Source organism: Zootermopsis nevadensis, unplaced genomic scaffold (genome assembly GCF_977971745.1).
Source record: "Zootermopsis nevadensis isolate Lab colony 2312 unplaced genomic scaffold, Znev_1.0 Znev_ptg000024l, whole genome shotgun sequence".
Taxonomy (NCBI): Eukaryota; Metazoa; Arthropoda; class Insecta; order Blattodea; family Termopsidae; genus Zootermopsis; species Zootermopsis nevadensis.
In genome coordinates this window covers 15,160,071-15,181,946 of record NW_028259156.1, presented here as the reverse complement: position 1 = coordinate 15,181,946, position 21,876 = coordinate 15,160,071, and the positions used below count along the sequence as shown (strand labels likewise).

The 21,876-nt window shown below is 39.0% G+C and overlaps 2 protein-coding genes across 4 annotated transcripts in view; one reads left to right on the top strand and one right to left on the bottom strand.

The window, feature by feature from the left end:
• Ptx1 (pituitary homeobox homolog Ptx1) overlaps positions 1 to 7,180 on the top strand; it is a 65,736-nt gene extending 58,556 nt beyond the window's left edge. For all 3 annotated transcript variants that reach the window (XM_022066334.2, XM_022066332.2, XM_022066333.2), the window contains exon 5: positions 3,195 to 7,180. In XM_022066334.2, the coding sequence (XP_021922026.1) occupies positions 3,195 to 3,839 (645 nt within the window). In that variant the 3' untranslated portion in view covers positions 3,840 to 7,180. The remainder of the gene's footprint in view (positions 1 to 3,194) is intronic.
• Cyp4c3 (Cytochrome P450 4c3) overlaps positions 1 to 21,876 on the bottom strand; it is a 162,726-nt gene that overhangs the window by 120,230 nt on the left and 20,620 nt on the right. The window lies entirely within an intron of this gene.

The window sequence follows — 21,876 nt, the reverse complement described above, 5'->3', positions numbered from 1 at the left end:
ATCTACCAATAAATACGAATATTCTAGTTGAAGTTCGTTTACAACCAAAAATTGTTTACTGAAAATGAAGCAAGGTCGTGCCCGGCCTAACATGCGCAACCCTTGTTGTTATCCTTGATATAGATTGACTGTCATCAGCCAAGAACATGTAGTGTCATCATTCCGGGAACAAATGATAAAATTTGGTGTTGTGTCATCATCCCAGGAATTTATGTTGCAAATGGTTGTGCTGCTATTCAAGAGGAAAATATTATAAGTGGTTTAGAACAGGCGGAATCCAGAACTGTTTCTAAACAAAGGATCTAGATGGCATCGGCTTGTACATGAAATGTCTGCACGTGGGCTGAAACGATTTCATTGAAACCTTGACTTCTATGTCAATCCCAATCCGGTTGTCTGCAACGAATCAAATCCTTAAGGTTTGACCAATTAGCTTGCCTCGATTTAAGTATTTATTGCTGACTCCACACTCTCTCTCAGACTTTCGGATTGTTTTATGGTACATAATCTTGTGTACATAAATAAACCAGATAAGATGAAAGATAAATTAGAAAATGTCAGGTCATCAAGAGATTAAATATAAAGCTAAACGTGCTACTGACTGACTTATAACAGCAATCTGTAAATTCATTACTCAGGTCTCCAGCATGGAAATCCCGAATTCAAATATCTTCAAGTCTGTAATAGTAACCGAAATTGATAAGCCGCTGCACTTTGTGAAGAAGGTAGTTATCACTTATTCAAGCTTCACTATTCAACCCGCATTTTTTCCAGGACTCAAAATTTCTCCCGTGTTTGTAAATGTATTTTAATGCAGCTTTACAATTCGTACTTTCATCCATTTTTTTGAACATGTTCCATTCGTGTGTTACGAGTAATTATATATTCTTTCTGGCTTGAGAAGCTGAAAAACACGAGAAATTTTTTATTTCTCCCTTCTCCTCAACCACTCACTCTATATACGCTTTCCTTTCATTTACCACTGCCTGTATCATCAACTTTGAATTATCTAGTAAGAGGGTTACATCCGTAACATATCATAATTTTTGTTTACTACAGAATATCTCGCATTTCTGTGAAGTTTACTCTCATTACAATGATGGGCTAATACAACTAAGCACTTAAGGAAAGGAAAAGAGATTAATGTACATTACGTTCTGTACACTTCTTGTACACTCAAGATCAAATTCCGTCGACTTTTCCTGCAGTCTAATAATACACAATGGTGAGTATAGAACGTTCGAAACAAATATCGGACCTTGAGGCTTCGGTCGCTTTGTAGAAATTATGTGAAAAGTAGGCAGTCCAAATCGACAGGATACAAAACTGTACCTCCCAAGTGTAAACATTTAAAGAACTAACATACAACAAAAATGTCTAGTACGTATCTTATAAATCCCTCAATAAGTTATAACAGATAAATTAACACGTTCAAAACAGTTGTACCGCCTGCTTTAAAATTCAATAACTCTGTATTTTACCCTATCCACAGAGTGTAATCATGGGCTTTCTTGTGATTCTCAGAATAAATGGCGATAATTTCATAATTCATAATTAGCATTAACCAAATAAACGTAGTAACAGTGACACGTTGTGTTTTCTTTGAGGCATAAACTTAATTCTTATAGGCCTGCATTATCCCTTATGAGCTAACGCCTACCAACCGTAAAAGTCATACGGTTGGCAGTCTTGTCAGATTCTTCGGAGGTTCCGGATTCCGGTCATTCTAGTTTTCCTCCATGCCTCCAGACGCTCCTGGATAAAGCCTTAAAACAGGCCACGATTATGTTAATTCGCGCCCTTCACAATCCATGGTCACCATCCCAGTCAACACTATACAGACTGTGCAGTTGCTAAACGAATTGCAGGAGACAGCGCCCTAGTATAATAACCTCCCATGTTACACTTTTGATAGCAACGTCGTAGTCTTCTTTGCCCATAATTCTCGGCCTGCCAGAACCAATCACAAGACTCGTTCATCTTCATTGTCGGCCGCGCAATTAGACACTTGGTTGCGCTCAGGGGGAGACGGGGTGTGGCGTGGCGTGGAATACAGAGACGTAAGTGTTGGTACAGAACGGGGATGGGGTGGCTGCCGTCTGGCTGGGGCAAAAAAGGGCTAGCACGGGATGGAAGAAGTTTCGCGACTTGCAGTCCAGAATACTTAGAGGCATAGTGCTCGCCCCCGAAAACTTTAATCCCACTCCCGTCTTATTTTTCCTCGTCTTCAGAATAACCATCGAACAAAGTCACCTCCAAAAAATCTTGGGCTGCAATTCGAGAGAGCCCAGCATTCGGCCTGACTCTAAAGTCGTATCTTAAGATTTCTTCTCTGATGTACAGTAAAATCAAAATTCACTAATAGAATCCATTCTATCAACGTTGCAGTCCTTGGAACTTCATAATTTGTACTCTCCAACAAATATTACAAGAAAGATCAAATGGAGAAAAATTAAATTGTCATGACACACAGCACGTGGGAGAGATGAGAAATACACACACACAATTTTAGTCGGGAGAATCTGAATGAGACTTGAACTTCGATCGGAGGATATTATTAAAATATTTAGAAGGATATGCTATGGATTAATAAGGCACAGAAGTGAAATCGTGTAAACATAAAACAAAAGTTATTAATTAACTAGCTGAGCGACTATTAGCTTCTGCGACAACTCTGCTGCATGGATTAAGTTATTCGGGCATAGTGAACCAAAGGGAAATGAGCATTTTGTTTCCTTGAAAATGATTGTCTTCTAAGATGTTGCGTTGTGTAACCTCGTAGAAATTTACCGACGTTTTAGAGGTGTTTAATGATGAAAGCAGCAAGAATTTTGTTAAACGTTTGCCCGCTTCTACGAGACTACACAGCGCAACATCTTAGATCAGTGGTATTCAACCGTGAGTGTGCGATGATTTAAAATATATATATATATATATATATATATATTATTTTATGATAAACACTGAATAATCATAATGTAATTTATTTAATTTATTTTAGATGTAGATTATATACTATGTATAACTTGAATTATACACAAACAACTTTGGGAGTACAAAGTTGAAGAGAAGTTATATCTGGGGGTACGCGAACAAAAAAGGTTGAACACCACTGTCTTAGATGACAACCATCTTCATACTCGCCGCTGTAAGAACCTGAGATCTCACCAGTGTCTCTTTGTTCGCTGTTGTAGGTGTGGTTCAAGAACAGAAGAGCTAAATGGAGGAAGCGAGAACGGAACGCTATGAACGCAGCAGCGGCAGCTGCTGCAGATTTCAAGAACGGCTTCGGCACTCAGTTCAACGGGCTGATGCAACCGTTCACCGACACAGAATCCTTGTATTCGCCGTACCCGTACAATAATTGGGCATCAAAAGTGCCCAGCCCCTTGGGCACCAAGAGCTTCCCCTGGTCAGTCAATCCGCTGAGCTCCGTGGTCCCCTCCAACCACCAGAGCTCTGTAAACTGCTTCAACGCTGCCGCAACGTCGGTTGCAGCCGCTGCATCGATGACTTCGGGAACAGGCTCGATGCTTCCCGGGTCGATGTCGACGAGTTTGAGCGGAGTTTCGACACCCACCGGAGGGGTTTCCGGGCCGGCGTGTCCCTACGCACCGCCCGCGACTCCGTACAGCATGTATCACCACCGCTCCAGCGAGCCCTGCAGCGCAATGTCATCAATAGGAGCTTCAAGCATCGCCAGTCTTCGCCTGAAAGCTAAGCAACACTCGTCTAGTTTCGTCAGCACCTACTCTCCAGTAAGTCCTGCAGCCACTAGGTCCAATTCGACGGGTCTTTCCGCCTGCCAGTACGCCACAGTGGACAGGACATCTGTCTGAAACGAGGACCTGCACCATGTCGGTCTCAGTGGCCACATAAAACAGTCCATGCTGTCGACAACCGACCTGCTTCTGGACTGCGGTGCCACTACGACGGGCATGGTGAACCATCGGACAATCCTGAGCAGCAGTAGCAACCACAGACAGGAGGAAGACGAAGACGACAAGCCTGGGAGAGATCAGAATCACCACAACTCATCTCTGAGCCCCGAGCAGCAGCAGAATCACAGTAACCTAGCTCAGACGCGAGAGTAATACGTCATGCTATCGATCTAAAAGGCAATCGACTGAAACTAGTCACGGAAAAAGACTGAACCAAAGAATACAACTGTACAATTGTGTACTATACTCAGCAAAATACTACGTCCTAAGTCAGCAAAGAATACTTCGAAGAGATGGTATTAAAATAAAAGTTTTAATAAATCTACTAATAACTAAGACTGTCCCATTATTAGGAGGTATAAATCCTATGTATCGTATTATGAAAGTACAAAATTGTTGCGAAAAGTGACTGGATCTCTTAGCAACAAACCGAACCAAAGATAAATGTGTAAGTTTTAAACAGATTCAGATAGGCTTCAGAAATGAAACAAATATTTTATTTTTACTTTTGTTCGAATGATCTCCTTTGAAGTGACTGTAACACTGCTCTAGAAGGAAACGAGTTGTGGAAACTGCAAGGCGCCATTAGGAACACTAAGTGCGGGTTTCCTTTGTACATGTGGAGAAACTGAAAACCTGTAATGAGCTTTTAAGTAAGCCACGATGAAACGGTTCAATTTTTCCTGTAGGTCACTACAGGATCAGCATATTTTATGAGAATAGCAATAGTTACCACTATTACAAAAATAAAAATAAATAACATAAATTCGACCTTAACTGTTTCGATTTGGTGTGCTTCTTATACAAGATAATATTTGTATGGATGCATGAAGTGTCCTGGAAAATCGTTTATGTGTGTGTGTGTGTGTGCGTGCGTGCGTGTGAGTGTGTATATGTATTTCCGTTGTTAATATCGGTAAGTGTTGTACAAGAAAGTGGAAATGAACATTTGACTTTTATTTACAAAGAAATTCTCCATGCAAACAAATTGTTTTTATGATTAATGTGTATAAGTAACAGTGTTCTGTGCCTGCATGCCCACACTAATCGGCAAAGTTGTTTTCTGTTTCTGTAGTTTCATCCGTGTTATTCCACAGTGTTTCGAGTTCTTCAGGACACAGATTTCTTTCATTCCCAGTATCTGAAGGGTTGTGCATTATAGCATCTTAGTCTTGACTCACTACACAGATCTTTTTATTTTGTCTTGGTAAAGATCACGTATATGTAACTTCACAAACTATTTGATGTAGACTTTCCGTTACGTTAACGCAAAGGATTAAATGTGCCTCTTCCTGTTGGACTTACATATGGGTACCAACGTTTCGGTGTAATATACTGCCTACATTTTCAGGTCTGACAATAGACGCTTATGTTCCACCGAAATGTTGACAACAACCTACTAGTCATTGCAGTGTCACAACCCATATGACCACCATTTAAATTTTTATCACAACAAAAACGTCAAATTAATGTTATTAAAAAAAATTATTTATATAAAAATGAACCGTATAAGAATAATGCAGTCAGTGCAGCTAACAACATTTAGTTTGCTCTTCACTTGATGTTTGTTCTGTTTCACCCTCGTACTATAAACCCTTATTGATCAAGAGAATTTTAAAAGTGAAAATCAACTTATGTCGCTTTATATGACAACCCTTCTTTAATGTTGGCGTTGTATCGTCATTTATTTGTAAATGGCCATATGATAGGACATGCCATTTCGTTCTGCAGAGAACGTTCATATTTCTGTCTCCCTCTTTATAATCTGCAGCTTGTTAGATCTTTGTTCTGTAACAAACATTCAATTTCACGGGCGAACGTCAGCACGATTGGCCACGAATCGCAAAATCCAGGCCCATTTGGAAACAATTTATAACACCCCTATCAAACAACGTGTTTTGTTCCAACACTTATCTAAAACGGAAAAATAATTTAGTACAGCAAAATACTCAATCTTACGCGTGAATCAGCTTGCAGATATCAAACGAGATATTCTGGATTGTCACGTCGCGTTTAGGTTAGCTTTTTACCATCGTTTCGGAAGAATCCGTTTTCAGACATTCCTACCCTTAAGATGGAGATAGAATATTTATCCGAAACGTCGGTAACCAACTACATGATTACACTGCATCATTGTTCAGAAGACTACAATTGGCATTTTCAACAGCCATGAAAACCTCAGGTCTTACTTATCTTCTAAAATTAATTTGATCGATTTGTAGCATTCATTGAAAGACTACACATAATAATACATGAATTTTAATCACAAAATAAAATATCAGAAGAGACATATTACACTAAACATCTTAAGAACTTTATTGTATCCCATAGGAATATTCTGGGCAATAATTCAGTTCTTTGTAACACCATTCTAAAATCATGCTAGAAAACCGATGCAAAAACAGGTCGGAAATCGTGTTGCAAACTTGAAAATAAAATTATTCAAAATTTTATTCCTCAGGAATACATATATATTTAACGCCATTTTCACAATTTCGCTCCTTAATTTCAATTACTTGTTTAAAACAATTATTAAAATAAAGAAAGTTATATCACTGATTCAACGTTTCTAAGCGCATTTTAATTTATTATAATCTTAAAATCCTGTTTGTTGCCTTAGAAATCACACAATATCAATATTTTGTGTATGTAGTTAAAGATATATTACAAGTTACTCTCGTTATGCACGCTTTCACTGTCCGCGTTTTTTTGCATATCAGCGGTTTCGATTCAGTATTATGATCATTGCTGTCCTATCCGCGGCCACGGCAGAAGACGCTGACTTGCGCGCTCAGTTTCACAGTCTCGCCCACCATTTTGACTCCGGGACCTACAATTAAGGCCTCTCATTGTGTATCACACGGAAAGTGTAAGGACATGATTTATGTTTCCTGCTTTACGCGGTCTTTTATATACGCCGCGATTTACTGGAATGCAACCCCCGCGTATAACGAGAGTCACCTGTACAGTCTGGATTTAGCATGGTCACCCGTGCACGATGCATTTCTTTACATCGCACTCCCAACTAACAGTTACGCCAAAGACCAGAACAACCGAACACGTGCAATTATGAATTTTTTATTACTACCAGTAACATTGAATTCTGTAGAGACCTAGCAATATAATAATACGCTAGTCCTTTAAAATTATAATATTGTTGATGTGTAAAGAATAACCACACGTTAAATATGTACGCTGCAAAACATAATAATAATCCCGAAGTATTTCATTTCCCTTTTCGATGTGTTATTTATTTCTGTCTGACATGACCCAACAACGAACCTCTCATCACGGTCCCTAAAGAATGTCCCCATACTTTATTATCTCCATTTCCAACTACAGGTACTTACGAGGTGGTTGTGTTCCTGAAAGACACCAGGTAAAGCGAAAACTTGTAAGGTGAAGACAATTTTTAAAGAGAGTGTAAAATGTACGCATTTCAAAATGGGCATTTTTCCGTTGTAAAATTAATTAATAATGTCTTAGTAACATATGAACGGCGTTAAATCAATTACTGGGTAATGTTTTAACATAAAAATTTATATATTATATTTAATATGATCCTGGTGTTCACCAAAAGTACGTAGAAGTCCTCCTCCTATTCATTTTCTCACAACGAGGACAGGTAATTCACAGAAACAAAACGAGTGATTTCTTAAGATTTATTCCGTGACTTTACACAATTTCTTTTCAACATAATAACGTCTGCACAATATTCGTTTGCAAAACGTTAACGAAGGTTTATTCATTTTGCAACAAGGCTTTCTAAAATACAACTAGCCTATATTTTGTATGGGAGCAGAAACGAGTCTTGGTAAAAGTTCATGTGCTACGTCACTTCAGATACCTCGATGTTGCGACACTGTCAAAGGACGTTTGGAAGGGTTGTTACTGGTACTCGACTCCACTGACGACCACCTCTCGCGTATATAATCAGTCATTTCTTGTCGATTAAAACCGCTTTAGTGGACGTGAACAAAACACAGGAACTCTCAGAAGATCAAAATGTTTCCCTGTTTATGTGTAACCATCACGGAACTAGCGTGGAATAATTAAGATCTCGAAGTAATTTTTCAACTAAAAATCGTGGAATGAACAATGATTTTTTGGCCAGTTTTCACAAATGAAATAATAAGGAACCTTAAATTACTGATACCATTATTACGCCAGTTTTAAATGAGACATATAAATGAGTTTCTACTAAAGTAACGAATGAGAATGAATAGAATATTGCAGCCGTGGTTAAGGGAATAATTTCACACTTAGAAGTATGAACAGAAAACGAAATTTTGGTACATACTTTTAAAGTTAACTGATTTATCAGGCGTAAAGCAAGAAGATGGGATCTTGCCAGTGTCCTTGTGAGCATTATACTTATCTGTATCCCATAACACAGCGTCATCATTATTCTCTTATGTGAGAAAACATGTGCTTCCCGCATTGGAATCCAAAATCCAAATCCTCCCACCCTTATTCATGTCTGTTATTACAACACCGCCCTCACGTCCTGTAAGGCACAGGGAAATTGTGGGGGGGGGGGGGGGTATTAAGTGAGGGGTTTGATAGCTAAATGGAAGGACGACGAGGGACTAACAATTTTACATGTCATCTACTAGGGATTAAGGCACGCTTTTCGTACGCGCTCCTACAATGCTGATACAGTAATACAAAGGGGCACGAACGGGGCAGCAGACAATACCTCGAAATTAGAGGTTTCCGATATGAAAATAAGCATGATCTTATCAGGCCAGAAAGCTGCGCACTCTTACACTTCAGCAATGTGCACTTGACGAATTAATACTGCTATTAGATAAGGCCCCTGTGAGGGTCTACAGTTTGGCAGAAACAGATTTTTGGCATCAAAAATGGGCCAACGATTGTAATAATTGGAATTAAATGAGTTTCAGGATTCTAAAGGCCGGGTTATGCCAAATTTTTTATGGTTTTCTGAGGTCTCTCTCAGGTGACAGCCGGGATAGTTCCTTGAAATAATCAATGACTGTCGCCTCTCAAATCCTTACCTATTTACTATCGTATAACATGTTCATTCGATGTTATATAGCCTCTGCTGTCTAAACAATGTTATGTAATAATTTAACAATATTGGCATCGAGGAAGTACACAGACGATGTACAAAGGTAAGGTCAATTTATGAAATTCCTTTTAACTCACAGTCGCATTTGTTCTTTTGGAAATCAGATTGGTGTCACCGCTTGCAAAATCCCTCGACCCTCACTTGCGCAGGGACTGGTACACGTTTCGTACGACACCGAGCCGGTCTATTCACGAACAGCAGGCAGGAGTTGGGGAGCATTACATCGACAACCCCTCTCTCTCTCCCCGTCCAATTCCCAACGTACACAGATGCAAAACTGATAAAAACAAATGGAGCATATTGAGGTTAGCCAATGTATTTATACGTTCTCATTTTGACTTCAGCTAGTAACCCACTCCAGTGCGATTAGAATCTACATAACAATTGTTTAAGGGAGGTTTTGTGTATGGATAAGCTGACTCACTACATTAGTTTCTCGGGGCGAGTTAGTGACGATTTGTGTTTAATAATCAAATCTAAGGGCGAGGGAAGTGACTGGCATATGGCAGCGTGTATCAATAAAAATAAAAGTTTTATTATCACATTCACAGCCCTTCATTCTTCGTGTACAATAAGCTAAGCGATTAAAAGATTGGCTTTCTTTCTCGAACTTAGTAGTGGAATTACGTTTCACACTAAATCAAACCGATCACGAGTCCGTTATTAAACATTTAAATCAAAGCGGTAACTATATGCACCACACACTTTAACAGCTAGTGCGTCTGCATGTTGTATTGAAGGTTTTCGTATGATTCTCAGCGGTTACTTCCCCCAAACAGCGTTAATCACTTGATCGAAGTAATGGTGAAGTGTCGTGTTTCGTTTTCTTTGCGTTACGGACTGAATTATTAAATATTATTTAGACGAGCCTTAGCTTTAAATTGTTAATAAAGTTCTGTATTTGTGCGGAGGATTGGTTTATGAAATTGCTTCCCTGATCTACCGAAATCAATGTAACCTTTGCTTACTCAGTGTTAACTTCGCCTGGCCTAGATTTGGAAGTGAAAGTAGCAGCAATGTCAAGATCAATCCTGGCGTGATTGTTATATTTTCCTCAACTCCTTCAACTAAACTCAGGCACAGAGTACTTTTAAATAAGCCACGGTCACAATTTCATCCTAATAAAACATTCGACGTTAAACAATCTTGACACTGGTACATTACGGTTAAACCTAATAAACAGGATCCTCATTCCATATTAGTCAAGAATTTGTTTACTTCTTGTTAAAAACACAGAAGGTTCGATGATGAACTATTTACATACACCTGTTAGTTTTCATGAATCTTCTTCTACCAGAGTTGCGTTTTGGATACGAGATTGAGCAATCCATTTTTTAACGTTTATTCCACATACTAAAGTCACTATGAAGACCTAGCTATTATTAGCTGAAGATAGCGAGAATATTTTACTTTAAAAATTATAATTTTCGTCTACTGAAAATCTTAAAATTCCTACCTCATGTGTTTCGGTTTCTCTACGGACCATCATCAATGAATACGAAACGGTTCTTAATTTCTTTTAAATATAATTGTGCCTAGGTTACAACTTCAATATTTACAACTCCTAACTTGTTACAATGAAGACTCTTTATAGTTACATTCAGCCGAAGGTCGAAATAAAAAAAGCACGATGTGAGAAAAAATCGAGTTCTCGAGAGGAAAATCTTATTTACTTTCATAAATTTGGCTGTGTTATCTGTTACAGATATTGAAATCAACTTCTAGAGCTTACATAGGCCTAGCCTGTAATATGCATTTGGGAACGCCTATAGAACATAAAACTACAAAGATGAAAGATTGGACCGTGAAAATGTATATATTAACTGTCGTGGTTCGAGATCGCATCTTGAACCCACAGAACCAAGACAAAAATATAAGTTAACGGTCTTGCCCAAGCTACTTTCATTTCAATTTTCTGCGTACTCCCCCAAAATAAATGGGACTATCAAATGCTGTTTTGTAGAAATGATTCTCAGAAATAAAAAAACTGCTCACTCGTCCATGGCTTACTATGTGCATACATTCGTACACAAAGCAACAAAAAAGATGTTTAAGCTTCGTATTTAGCAAAGATAAGTAAGGGTTTCAAATTGTACCGGCTGCTTTGTTACACTTTTTAAAAACCATTAGTTTCTAAAAAAGATGTTTTCGTTATTCTTGGTTGTCAGTTTAGTACATAAACGTTCGCTCATGGCACATAAAACAAAGCACAATATTCCCATAATTCACTATAACCAAAAAAAAAAAAAATCAGAAATATAAAGCAAATAAACCCACGTTCCCACTTGACGACCGAGGAGTGCCGGTGACAAACCCCGGAAACTCTTCCCTGCCGACTGATGACGTAAGCCAGGGGTGATCAACCCGCGGCCCGCGGGCCGCATGTGGCCCGCCTTGAACATTTTTCCGGCCCGCGAGATTCATCACACTTTTACAAAATATATTTATTTTATAATGGCCAAAGTAGTGAAAACCAATGTATTAAAAAAATACATTATTTGTGCATCCATATATTCGAAAATTATCTGTCGAAATTATGAGAAAAAATTAACTTTGATTTTAAAATAATATTAATATTAATAATAATATGGGGATATATAATTTTATATGTGGCCCGCGGAGTTATGATGCATTTCCAAAGTGGCCCGAAAGATCATTTGGGTTGGCCACCCCTGACGTAAGCTATACAGCACTGAACGTGCACCCTTTCTCTTGCCTCAGTTGCTCCTCTCAAAACCATCTTACGATTCAAATACTCACGAGCGCCCACGGACAAACGGGATATAACATCTCTTTAGTCGCTGTGGTATGAGGGGCGTTATTTAAGGTTCTGTTGGGCGAAAGAAATCATCAAACAACACGAGCTGCTTCTCATCGCGTCACGCGTGGTCAATTCCCTCAAAGTCAAAATGACAAATTGAACTCGCGTACTGCAAGATAAATATTTACCGCTCCAATTAAGTAACCAACGGATACATTCTTTGGTATAATTTTGTATCGGTGTTATCTACTGCGTGTTACACACAACTATTTGTATTTAATTAATGTTACATTAGGTTGACAGGCCTGTATGGACATATTCATGCACTCTGTCTACGTGCTGGTAGCTCCAATAATGTTTGTCTAATATTAATACTTTCTGCTTGGGTACGTGTTTGCATGAAATTAACTATCTCTTACTGAATTGTATTTTTGCACACTGTACTCACACAAAATGGAGTCAAGACGTTCCTGTGGTCATTTCTGCACACACCGACTCGTACTGAAATGCTGAATTCAAGGATACAATTTTTCTGTGTCATGTGGTACTACTGTGTCTTGTTATTCGTGGTATGCATGGGGTTTAATGCATCCATTTATAATTCGTTCATAGACAAGACCTATACTTTTACTTTGTTATTATTGTGGATAGATTGTTTTGATATATTTTTTGACTAACAGATATTTTCACTGTATGGGTCGGGGTGCCATATGCCCGTGCTCCATTTCCAAAATGTGCTGTGCACAATCTGAATGCACTTCAATTCATACGGCCCTGCCCCTTTTACCTTTCTCTAAAAATCCATTCCGTTTAACCCAAGTTTTTAAATGGTTATTTTATATGGTACACGCCCACTGTTCTAATTTCGCAATTTCATTTTTTTGGTATGTCATGGACAATTCTCTGTTTTACCTACTGGTTTTGTGTGGAGTTATTTATATTGTGTATCTGAAGATTGCCAATATTTTTTGATTAGTTGCTGTCTTGTACTTAATTCGCTTTACATCGTTAATTATAAACTTTTATTTGCACATCACCCACACAGGACATGAATAATTAATAACTGTATGTCAACAACAAAGCGAGTGTGCTACCCAAAAACACTTTATTTTTCTATAATAAATTCTCGATGGTTCTCGAAACGGTGTTTTCGCCTTTGAACCACCCGACACGGCTGGTAGCCTGAGATGAATTCATTATACTTACTGGCCGTGAAAACTTCACATCATACATCACTTTATTTTGACCACAAATTATGACTTAAGTTATAAAAGCTACGACAGAAGAGTCGTGTGACAATAACCAAGAATTTCAAACTAAATTTTTTGTCGTCACGTGACAGTCAGCGTTATCGCTCAACTAACAGACACACCCGAGGATAGCGCGGGAACGGCTGAGACGCGATCCACGGGTTGTGGTCTGAAGAAAGGTTTGGGGAACAATACAGTCGAAGTATTATGGTGTGCGGTCGTATCTTGGGTCTCCTGCTATTTCAGATTCACGGCGCATTGGGTCCACTAATCCCAGGCTCTAACAAGGTTGGCTTCCTGTCCAACCCACCCTGCAGTCGTACCACACTATAATATATACACCCCATCTGCACCAAGTAGCCAGAGAAGAGAAGGGAAGGGAAGGGCGAAGAAGACGAGAAATAAGATGTTGTTGGAGGCATAGTGACCTGGGGGGGGGGGGGGGGGGGGGCCACTGAAAATGCTCTTGAAAGGAATGAAAAGAAACTTTTAAGATCGGTTGAGAATATGAAAGAAATATACCCTACAAAAACATGAAGGCTCTTATGTTTCCATGTTTCTTTATTTGTACGAAGTAATGTAAAGTTAGATTACAAGCAAAAATGTTGCTGAACTCTGAATGAAATAATAACACTAACTTTAAGAAATTAATTTATAAATGTAACATATTCTTTCGTGTTTAACAGCGTCAGTGAGATAATTTCACTACGAAAAGTTATAAAACAAACATTCCTGTGTTTTGTCTTCCCGATTATGGTCGAGTTGCTATGGAAATACAGCCTACAAAAAAGGAAATCAATTAGATTTTTATTAAAACTCGATATGGAAACAGTTAAATATGGAAACAGTAATGACCGAGTAGCGACATCTTTTGAAGTTAACGTCTATAGTAGGAAAAAGATCGCTTGTGACACCTTCCGGACACACTACAACAGAATGATACTTGACATAAGGCCTCAGATGAAGATTACAATTAATGCAGAAGATATGTGTACATACGTAGTATAACTTCGGTCACATTCACATCTCTCATTAAAACGAGGAATAAAATGCCAATATACTTTGGTATACATGAAGATGTCTACATATGGACAATATGTCGCGAAAGCCTTTGGTGTCAAAGCAACTGAACATGGCGCTTATAAAACGCTCTGGAGCCGTTATTAAAAGCGATGTCGGTATTTCTCCAGTTTTCTGAAAACCGTTAGGCTAATGGAGAAGGACAATCAACTGGAGTGCACGTGAGAAACGCCAGAGGGCTAGATTTTCTTCTTCACAAAATAATCATATCCCTTTATACAAGGCGTTTCTTGATCAAGGCGCACGCTTCGTATTAATTAACTCTCTAAAACATTAGAGTTTGTCTAAAATAATGTGATATTTGGCCCATCTTTCTACTGAATGAAGCTGTTGTAGTTGTACGTCATACCACACAATCCTGAATGCACATCCACGACATCATATCTCTATATATAGCATCAACAACATTACGCCCTTCTGGCATGAGTTATATCACATTATTTCAAGCTGCTGTTTAAACTGCATGCGATATGTATCACCGAATGGAAGGATAGTTGTGAATGATAAGTGGAAAATACGAGGAAGGAAACTTTCGTGGTCCATTTTAAGTTAGTATCTATCTGGAGTGCCTAAGGAAAACCCTCAATCAGTATAGCCCAACTTAGGGCCGAGATTTGAATCTGGAATTTGTGGATACTGCACTGGAGTGCTAACCACTTAGCCACATTGATGCACGGCAACTCACGAGGCTATACACCAACGCATTCTTCACAACAAACTCACATCTATATCAGTAGTTTTTTTAATAATTTGTTGCAGTTTCTTTGGTACAGGCTGTTGAGGCCGTGAGCATCTATCGGAAACAAGATCTGCCACATAGGCTATATTGGATTTCAAAGCGCATTATCATAATGGTGCTTTAAAATGCGGTTCCATCCCCAAAAGATGGGTGAAATGGTTCCATTACATTTTCAAGATGGCTTTAAAAAACGATCTATGTGGGATATATAGTGTAGGTTCATATTATGGAATTCGATATGTAAAAGAATCCGTGTTTCTTCTGTTCTTCCCGTATTTTGTGTTGCTGTGCATATTCTTTCATTTCCCTGTCAGCATCCGATCAACAAAACAGACTATGTGCGTCACACCTAAATACCTGTTCTCTCCCTGCACTGCGAATCCTGTGTTTAAATATACATCTCTCACTTGAACCGTATGGAAAACAAAAGTGTTTTTCGTGTCTACAGTGAAGTTTTTAGTTATTCGTTTTGAGAACAGCGAAACGAGAGAGGTTTTCCTAATATGAGCAAACAACATTATAAATTCCAACAAATGAAAGTTTTGCAATATGTTTTTTATACAACGTAAAATTGGATGGCGTCTGGGAATTTATATGGAGCACATACCTCAACACAATGGCTAGAAGTTTCAGTAAATAATAAACGCACGGAATTAGTTGGCATTAAAGGCTCCTTTTTCTGACGGGCTGATCACTCGTTCAAGGATTCCCACCAAATGTCCAAAGAGTAACCTCCCATTTGGGAGGGGGCCAAGGTCAGTCAAGGACCACAGAGCCACAGATTATTATTATTATTATTAATAATAATAATTTGTATGTATTATCAGTGTTTGCCTGTTATTGGCTTCTCGCTGTTAGCAAATACTTAAATAAATGAATTGAATAGACTGAATTGAAAAAATGCTCATTTAGTTCTATCGTGCTGCAAATGTAAGAAATGAATTGGCAATTTATAGAACGTAAATGCATAAATTCTTTAATAACTTAGATTAAATTTTAATCCTTAACAATACTTATCTAGAAAACAGAAATTACCATACGCTCAAACATCCAAAAATTATCGAAACTTGTAAATTACTGTAGAGCAACATTTTACTTTAAGTTCGCTCCTGCAACAGCTTGTGCTGCACAATTTTTACTTGGAAATTTTACATTTTACGGTCGGGTTTTTTAAAGTCAATGACACGTGTGCCACTTGTACGTAAATCAACAAAAGGGATAAAAATCACGATTTCTTTTCAACCCCCTCGGAGCAAACAAAATAAATGAACTTGTAGTACCCAATACTTTCGCATTCGTGTCTACAAGCGTTGTCATTTTCATGTTCTGTAGGCCAAATTTTGATAAGAAGAAGGCATTCTCCTTGGCTCCGTCTACAGTACAAAGAACTCAGGAACTTTGAGCTTATCCTATTGATGACGTATAAGGAACACTTCTTGCAACTTACGCCAATATATATTTTATTATTCTTATTGTCATTATTAATATATGTCCAATCATAATCATTGCCGTCAGTGCTAAAAGAACGTTAATTTAGTACATGTTTCGGAACTGACATGCATTGCTATTGTAACTACATAATTTCTCATAATGAAAGTCAATTAAGTCGTAAATTATGGTATTACGGACTAAGAAACCAGATATGGCTAGGATAGATTTATGGATCAGTCTGATATCTTATCAAAGTGGCACCGTTCTTTCAAACAATTTGGATAGATAATAGTAATAGTAATACGACCATTATCAGCGCAGCACTATAGTTAACTAACAATTAGACGCCACTAAAAGCATGGCAATTGTACACAGACAGTGAATTATGGTCTATAATCCATTAGAGCTCAGTCAACTTAACTATTATGCAACTGTGGCATTTCATTTATAAATTATGTTACTCTTAGACTGATTTTTTTTTAAAAAAAAATGAATCAAACATATTTTTAACTAGCAGAAATACTATTTGTCTGAGGCGTGGGCCTGGTGCGCTTCGCCACCGGGACCGTGGGTTCGAATCCCACTCAAGGCCGCGTCTATATGCGTTGTGCTGTCCTGCGTACAGGTAGAGGCCTTGCGACGGGTTGGTCCCACCAAATCTCTAAACAAAGTAACCTCCACACTGGGTTGTAGAGCCACATATGATGATGATGGTGGTGGTGGTGGTGGTGATGATGATGAGAAACACTACTTACGCCATCATTTCGGTGTGTGGGATATATGTGTGTTTGAAAATTAGGCTTTTGTTCAAGAATGGATGTACCGATTTTCACCAAACGTGGCAGGCGTATTCCTCGAGACCAGGAAGATATTTCAGAAAGGAAGAAACTCCAGAATATTGTGCTGAGTTCGAGACCCGGTGAGGGCGGTTCCTGTAGCTCGAAAACTAAGCACAATTGAAGAACGACTACAATATTAAAGTTGTTTGTATAGAAGATGATATTACAGAAACAAAATTCAGAAACCTGAAGATCTGTCCTGTATTCGAGTCCCGATGGAGATGTTTTATGCACCTCAGAAGCTAAGCACAACAGAGAAATGGCGCGTCTAAACAAAGTTGTTTATTTCGGTAAGCAGGCTACGAAAACAGAGGCAATTTAAGGAAGTGGTGGACTGATAATCAGCAACAAGTTATTTATACGATCTCACAGAGTAACGTCTAGAGGGTTTTTACTGATGAACAAAAACTCGGTCTGAAACTGCGTTGACACGTATCGATTTTAAGCAATACAAGACGAAACCAAGGACCGCGTATATCACAGACAGTGTTATTGCCTTTCAGACTGGATGTCGACTACGGCGTACCGTGTCCTTTCTCCTCGGGAGCCATCAATCCCTATCTGAATTGACAGCTTGATAAGCACTGGGCAGGCACGCCTCGCCTTCGGGTTTATGTACTTTAGAGCCGCTCGCTGCTGTGTGTGAGGATCAGAACTCATTTCGGAGATCTGGCGCTCCTGAGGTCACGCGCCAAGGATGAAGAATGGCAGAGGAAGTTAAAGCCTATCAGACAGACCATTTCACGGAAGCATCCATCGTCGATGTGATTTGCTATATGCTACAGTCCGCAGTCTTTGATAACAACACTCTCAGGGCATAACCATAACGGATATACGTTACGTCTACCATACTTCGCTTGAGAAGAGTGGTGGGTCACTTGAGGATCATGGGATTCGCCTTTACTACAGGTTTTGTTGAAGCACTTGTGCTCACAACTAGAATCTTCATAATTTAAGCTAATCTAATATTATCAGGGCAATCAAATCATGGATTAAGATATGGGCGCATGACAAATGTATACAAAATTGTAGTCGGTAATACTGAAGGGAATAGACGACCTGGAAAACTTTGTAAAAAATGGGATAATAACTGTTCCAATTAAAGTAATTCTAAAGTCCCCCCCCCCCAATCCTGAACTCCAGGACCAGTTTGGACGAAGATTAAAATCGCACTTCTACCATAAATCGAACCTCATTCATCGTTCCCACAGCCAGTCACCTTACTGATCCAGCCGCCTAAACTCTCAAAGATGAAGTCAGCCGAATGCCTAAGCAACAGGCAATATAGGCGTGTAGGAAAACCCCGCTCTACCTCACTCGCACGACCTGCACGCGAAGGCGAGACGTCCCGTCCCTGCCGGGAACCTAACTCCATAGCTGACTCGGTTATCAGCACCTGATTTTGCAGATGGACAGGAAAGAGATGCAAACGAGCTGAGACAAAAGGGCGTCGTATTTTCCCAAGGAGCGTCTGTGTGGCTAAGAAACGACCTTCTTAGAACGACACTCATTACGGATTACAAATGTCATAGCAAAACTCAGCTAATTATATCGTTTATCAGTTGATCAGAAGATCAATATCAGACGTCTGTTACTTTTTACAACCCGAGAAAAAATTGATAAATTATCTCACATTAAGACTGTGCTCTTGAATTCAGGTGCATCAAACTGTAGAAGCAGATCAATGCATTCCTTACTGATTTATTATTAATAGCCGGGAATACCAATCCTTAGGAAGCGTGTTTTTAATCTTGCCACTTTATCTGTCGGGGTGACTGCATAGCTGAAGCAGATTCACGCAGCAATAAAACTTTGAGCCTGTGCTGAGTTCGAATCTCAGTAGGAATACCAGCCATCCTACCTGACGTTTTTATGGTTACACTCAGAATCATCAGACAAACATAAGGACAGGATCCTGTCTCATAGGCCACGACCCACTCCGTCCAAATTCCTACAAATAGATCATATTCTTTATACCTTCTTCTACGCTATATAAATATTCAGTCTAAAATGCGTTGTTCAACAAGCTAAGAATCAATCATGGTCTCAGAGTAAGGTATCAAACTTTTATTCAGATGTTTGTGGGTTATATTATTAGTGAGATCTATGTATGGGCCCTTCTGCTCACACACTGGGGCCTTCACCCTTGCCAATAATAAAAATTTGGGAAAGTGAAGTATAATTCCAGTTCGCTACAGTGGTTGGGAGCCCATGTTAAACTGTAGGTCCCGTCTACGGACCATAATGCTCAAGATCATAGTATCATCAGGAGCAACGGAATCTATCTTATAGTTGCTGTGACCTCAGAAACGCATTTCAGTTCTGCACATGCCAGGAAATAACGACAGATGATTTCCTGAAGCCGTCAGAAACCCCACCTCTCCAATCATTATTATCCGTCAAATTCTTATTTTCATTTTTTTAATTGCCAATTTGTTAGAAGCGTGTTTGTTTTCGCCCTTTGTTCCTGTGACCAAAGAAATGTTATGCGAATGCCTTTTCTATTTAATCCACGTTCCATTTTATACATTAATTAATTCTGGCAATACAAATTTTTTGTTTAGTAAATGAGCACAAGGCCAATGAACGTCGAGATGTGGCTAAGAGCTCCTGAGTGTCCATTCCTATTCTTAATGGATACAGATTTTCGAGCCACCGTGTGGCTGAAAGACACTGTCCCCCCGTAGCGGCTGCACCAGCACATCACCGCGGCAGCCATGGGATTTACCTCGTCTGCAAGAAACCCTTCAGCTAATTTTCGTTCTGCGTAAATTCTTCGCTATTTTTCCACCCTCTCACCCAAACCATCCCCTTTTCCGTTCAACCTGCTTGGCACTATAAAAGCCATCTTCTACTCTCGTCTCGTCTCTTCTTTTTTTTTTTCTATTACACTCAACCAACTTCCGACTTGAACGGGGTTCACCGTTCCACATCCATGGTTTCTCTTGACATTTTAATTTTAAAAAGAACAGCTCTTACTCCCTTTGTTACACCGCAAATAAAATTATTTTTTCAAACAGAAGTCGCCCGACTCTACCTCAATTCCGTGTACACACAAGAGCGCATCAGATGGCTTCAGAAATGTATCATGTTGGTTACGTAATGTTTACTACAATGGCCGATTAATAATGCCACGCTATCCAGTTTGGAATTAGCCCATTCTCAAAATGGTCGATTAATTACGATATGATTGGCATTATCCATTCCCACAGCTGTTTATTGGATACTAGAAGATTGTTGGATAGTTTCCAGTTCCAAAATTGTTGCCTAATTACAAGATTATGATGGACAAGGTTCAGTTTCTTGACGATGACTGAACTCCGTGACGTCTACGTGAGTGTGTAAAATTCTTATTTATCCCTGATAATGTAAACAGAGACAGACTTCAAAATTTCAAAGCTGTTGGTCACCAAAGAAATAGAAAAATATATTGTATATTAATACAATAATTTTTTTAAAATAAAAATAAAACAGCTATAGAGATTGAACGCAACAGACCTTTTAGTTTAAAGATGAAGTTTTTTTGGTATATTCCGTGTAGTGGCAATGCGTTGTGTAATAAGCAGCAAAAGTACTGTCAAGTGACCGAAGCAATGTGAATGCTACATATTACACGCCATGCAGGATTCTAAAAGACATCATTGCATTGTCGTGGATCGTTGGGGCCTCTCCTGTCAGACGAGAGATAGATGTTCCACGTTACCATGGCAACCGGCTAGCGAGAGAGAACGGATGCTGCGGTCCTCCTCCCCCTGCTATGGCCTCCTCATCATCCCCAACCCATACTGAGAAAAAACACGGACTCTGCCTCGTCTTTTCATATGAGCTTTCTTTTTTTCTTTTCTCTCTGCGTAGTTTTCTTAACCATCTATCATTCTCAGTCAAGTTGAGAAGAGAGTTTTCTCCGAGGATGACCAGTGCTTAGAAAAAGTGAGGCTGTACACAAACTAGAGACCTAGACCTATAATAAATGGGCCGTGGAGATTTTCCAGACATTTCTTTGTTTTATATTTAACATTCCGTCGTTTTACAATACGACAACAAGCAAGCTATGTAAAAATTCTCAATCCATATTAAATCTAAACTTAACAATCTCTGAAAAGATGTTTCTATTTCTCAATTACAAATTTTGACTTTCGTTCACTGCAATTTAAGACCGCAATTATTTAGGTTTACAAAACTTCTGAATAAAACACACATGTGAAGTATAACACAAGAGTCTAAACGAATACACTTCTCCGAATATTAATAAGGCAATCAGAATGAGACAGTAATAATGGTGGGAGCACTACAAGTAACTCGCATGTGATTTATGACAAATGCACACTAAATTTTAGTCGGAAACCCCAAAGGAAAAGAACCACTTGAGAGAAACGTACGCGGAGATGAAAGGATAATATTAGAAATGATCACACTGCGATGTTGAGAAATTACTCAAATGGTTCAGGATGAGGTCTTAATGTCGGCGTTTGTGAACACGGCAATAAATCTTCTGGTACGACAAAAGCATCGAATTTCTTGATCGACTGAGCAAAAATATATCATGCAATAAAGAACCTGTACTCCGGTACCCAGCAAATTCTGACCTTGCGTAGTTCCCACGGCCTGCCTGATCTTGAACGGCGATTAGAAAAAAATGCTTGCCTCTGTCGAAAATCAAACTCAGCCCACAGCCAAGCACTCTACTTACTGAGTAATCCCTACTCAGTCAGAACATTTTCGTGGTTCATCGAGATATTT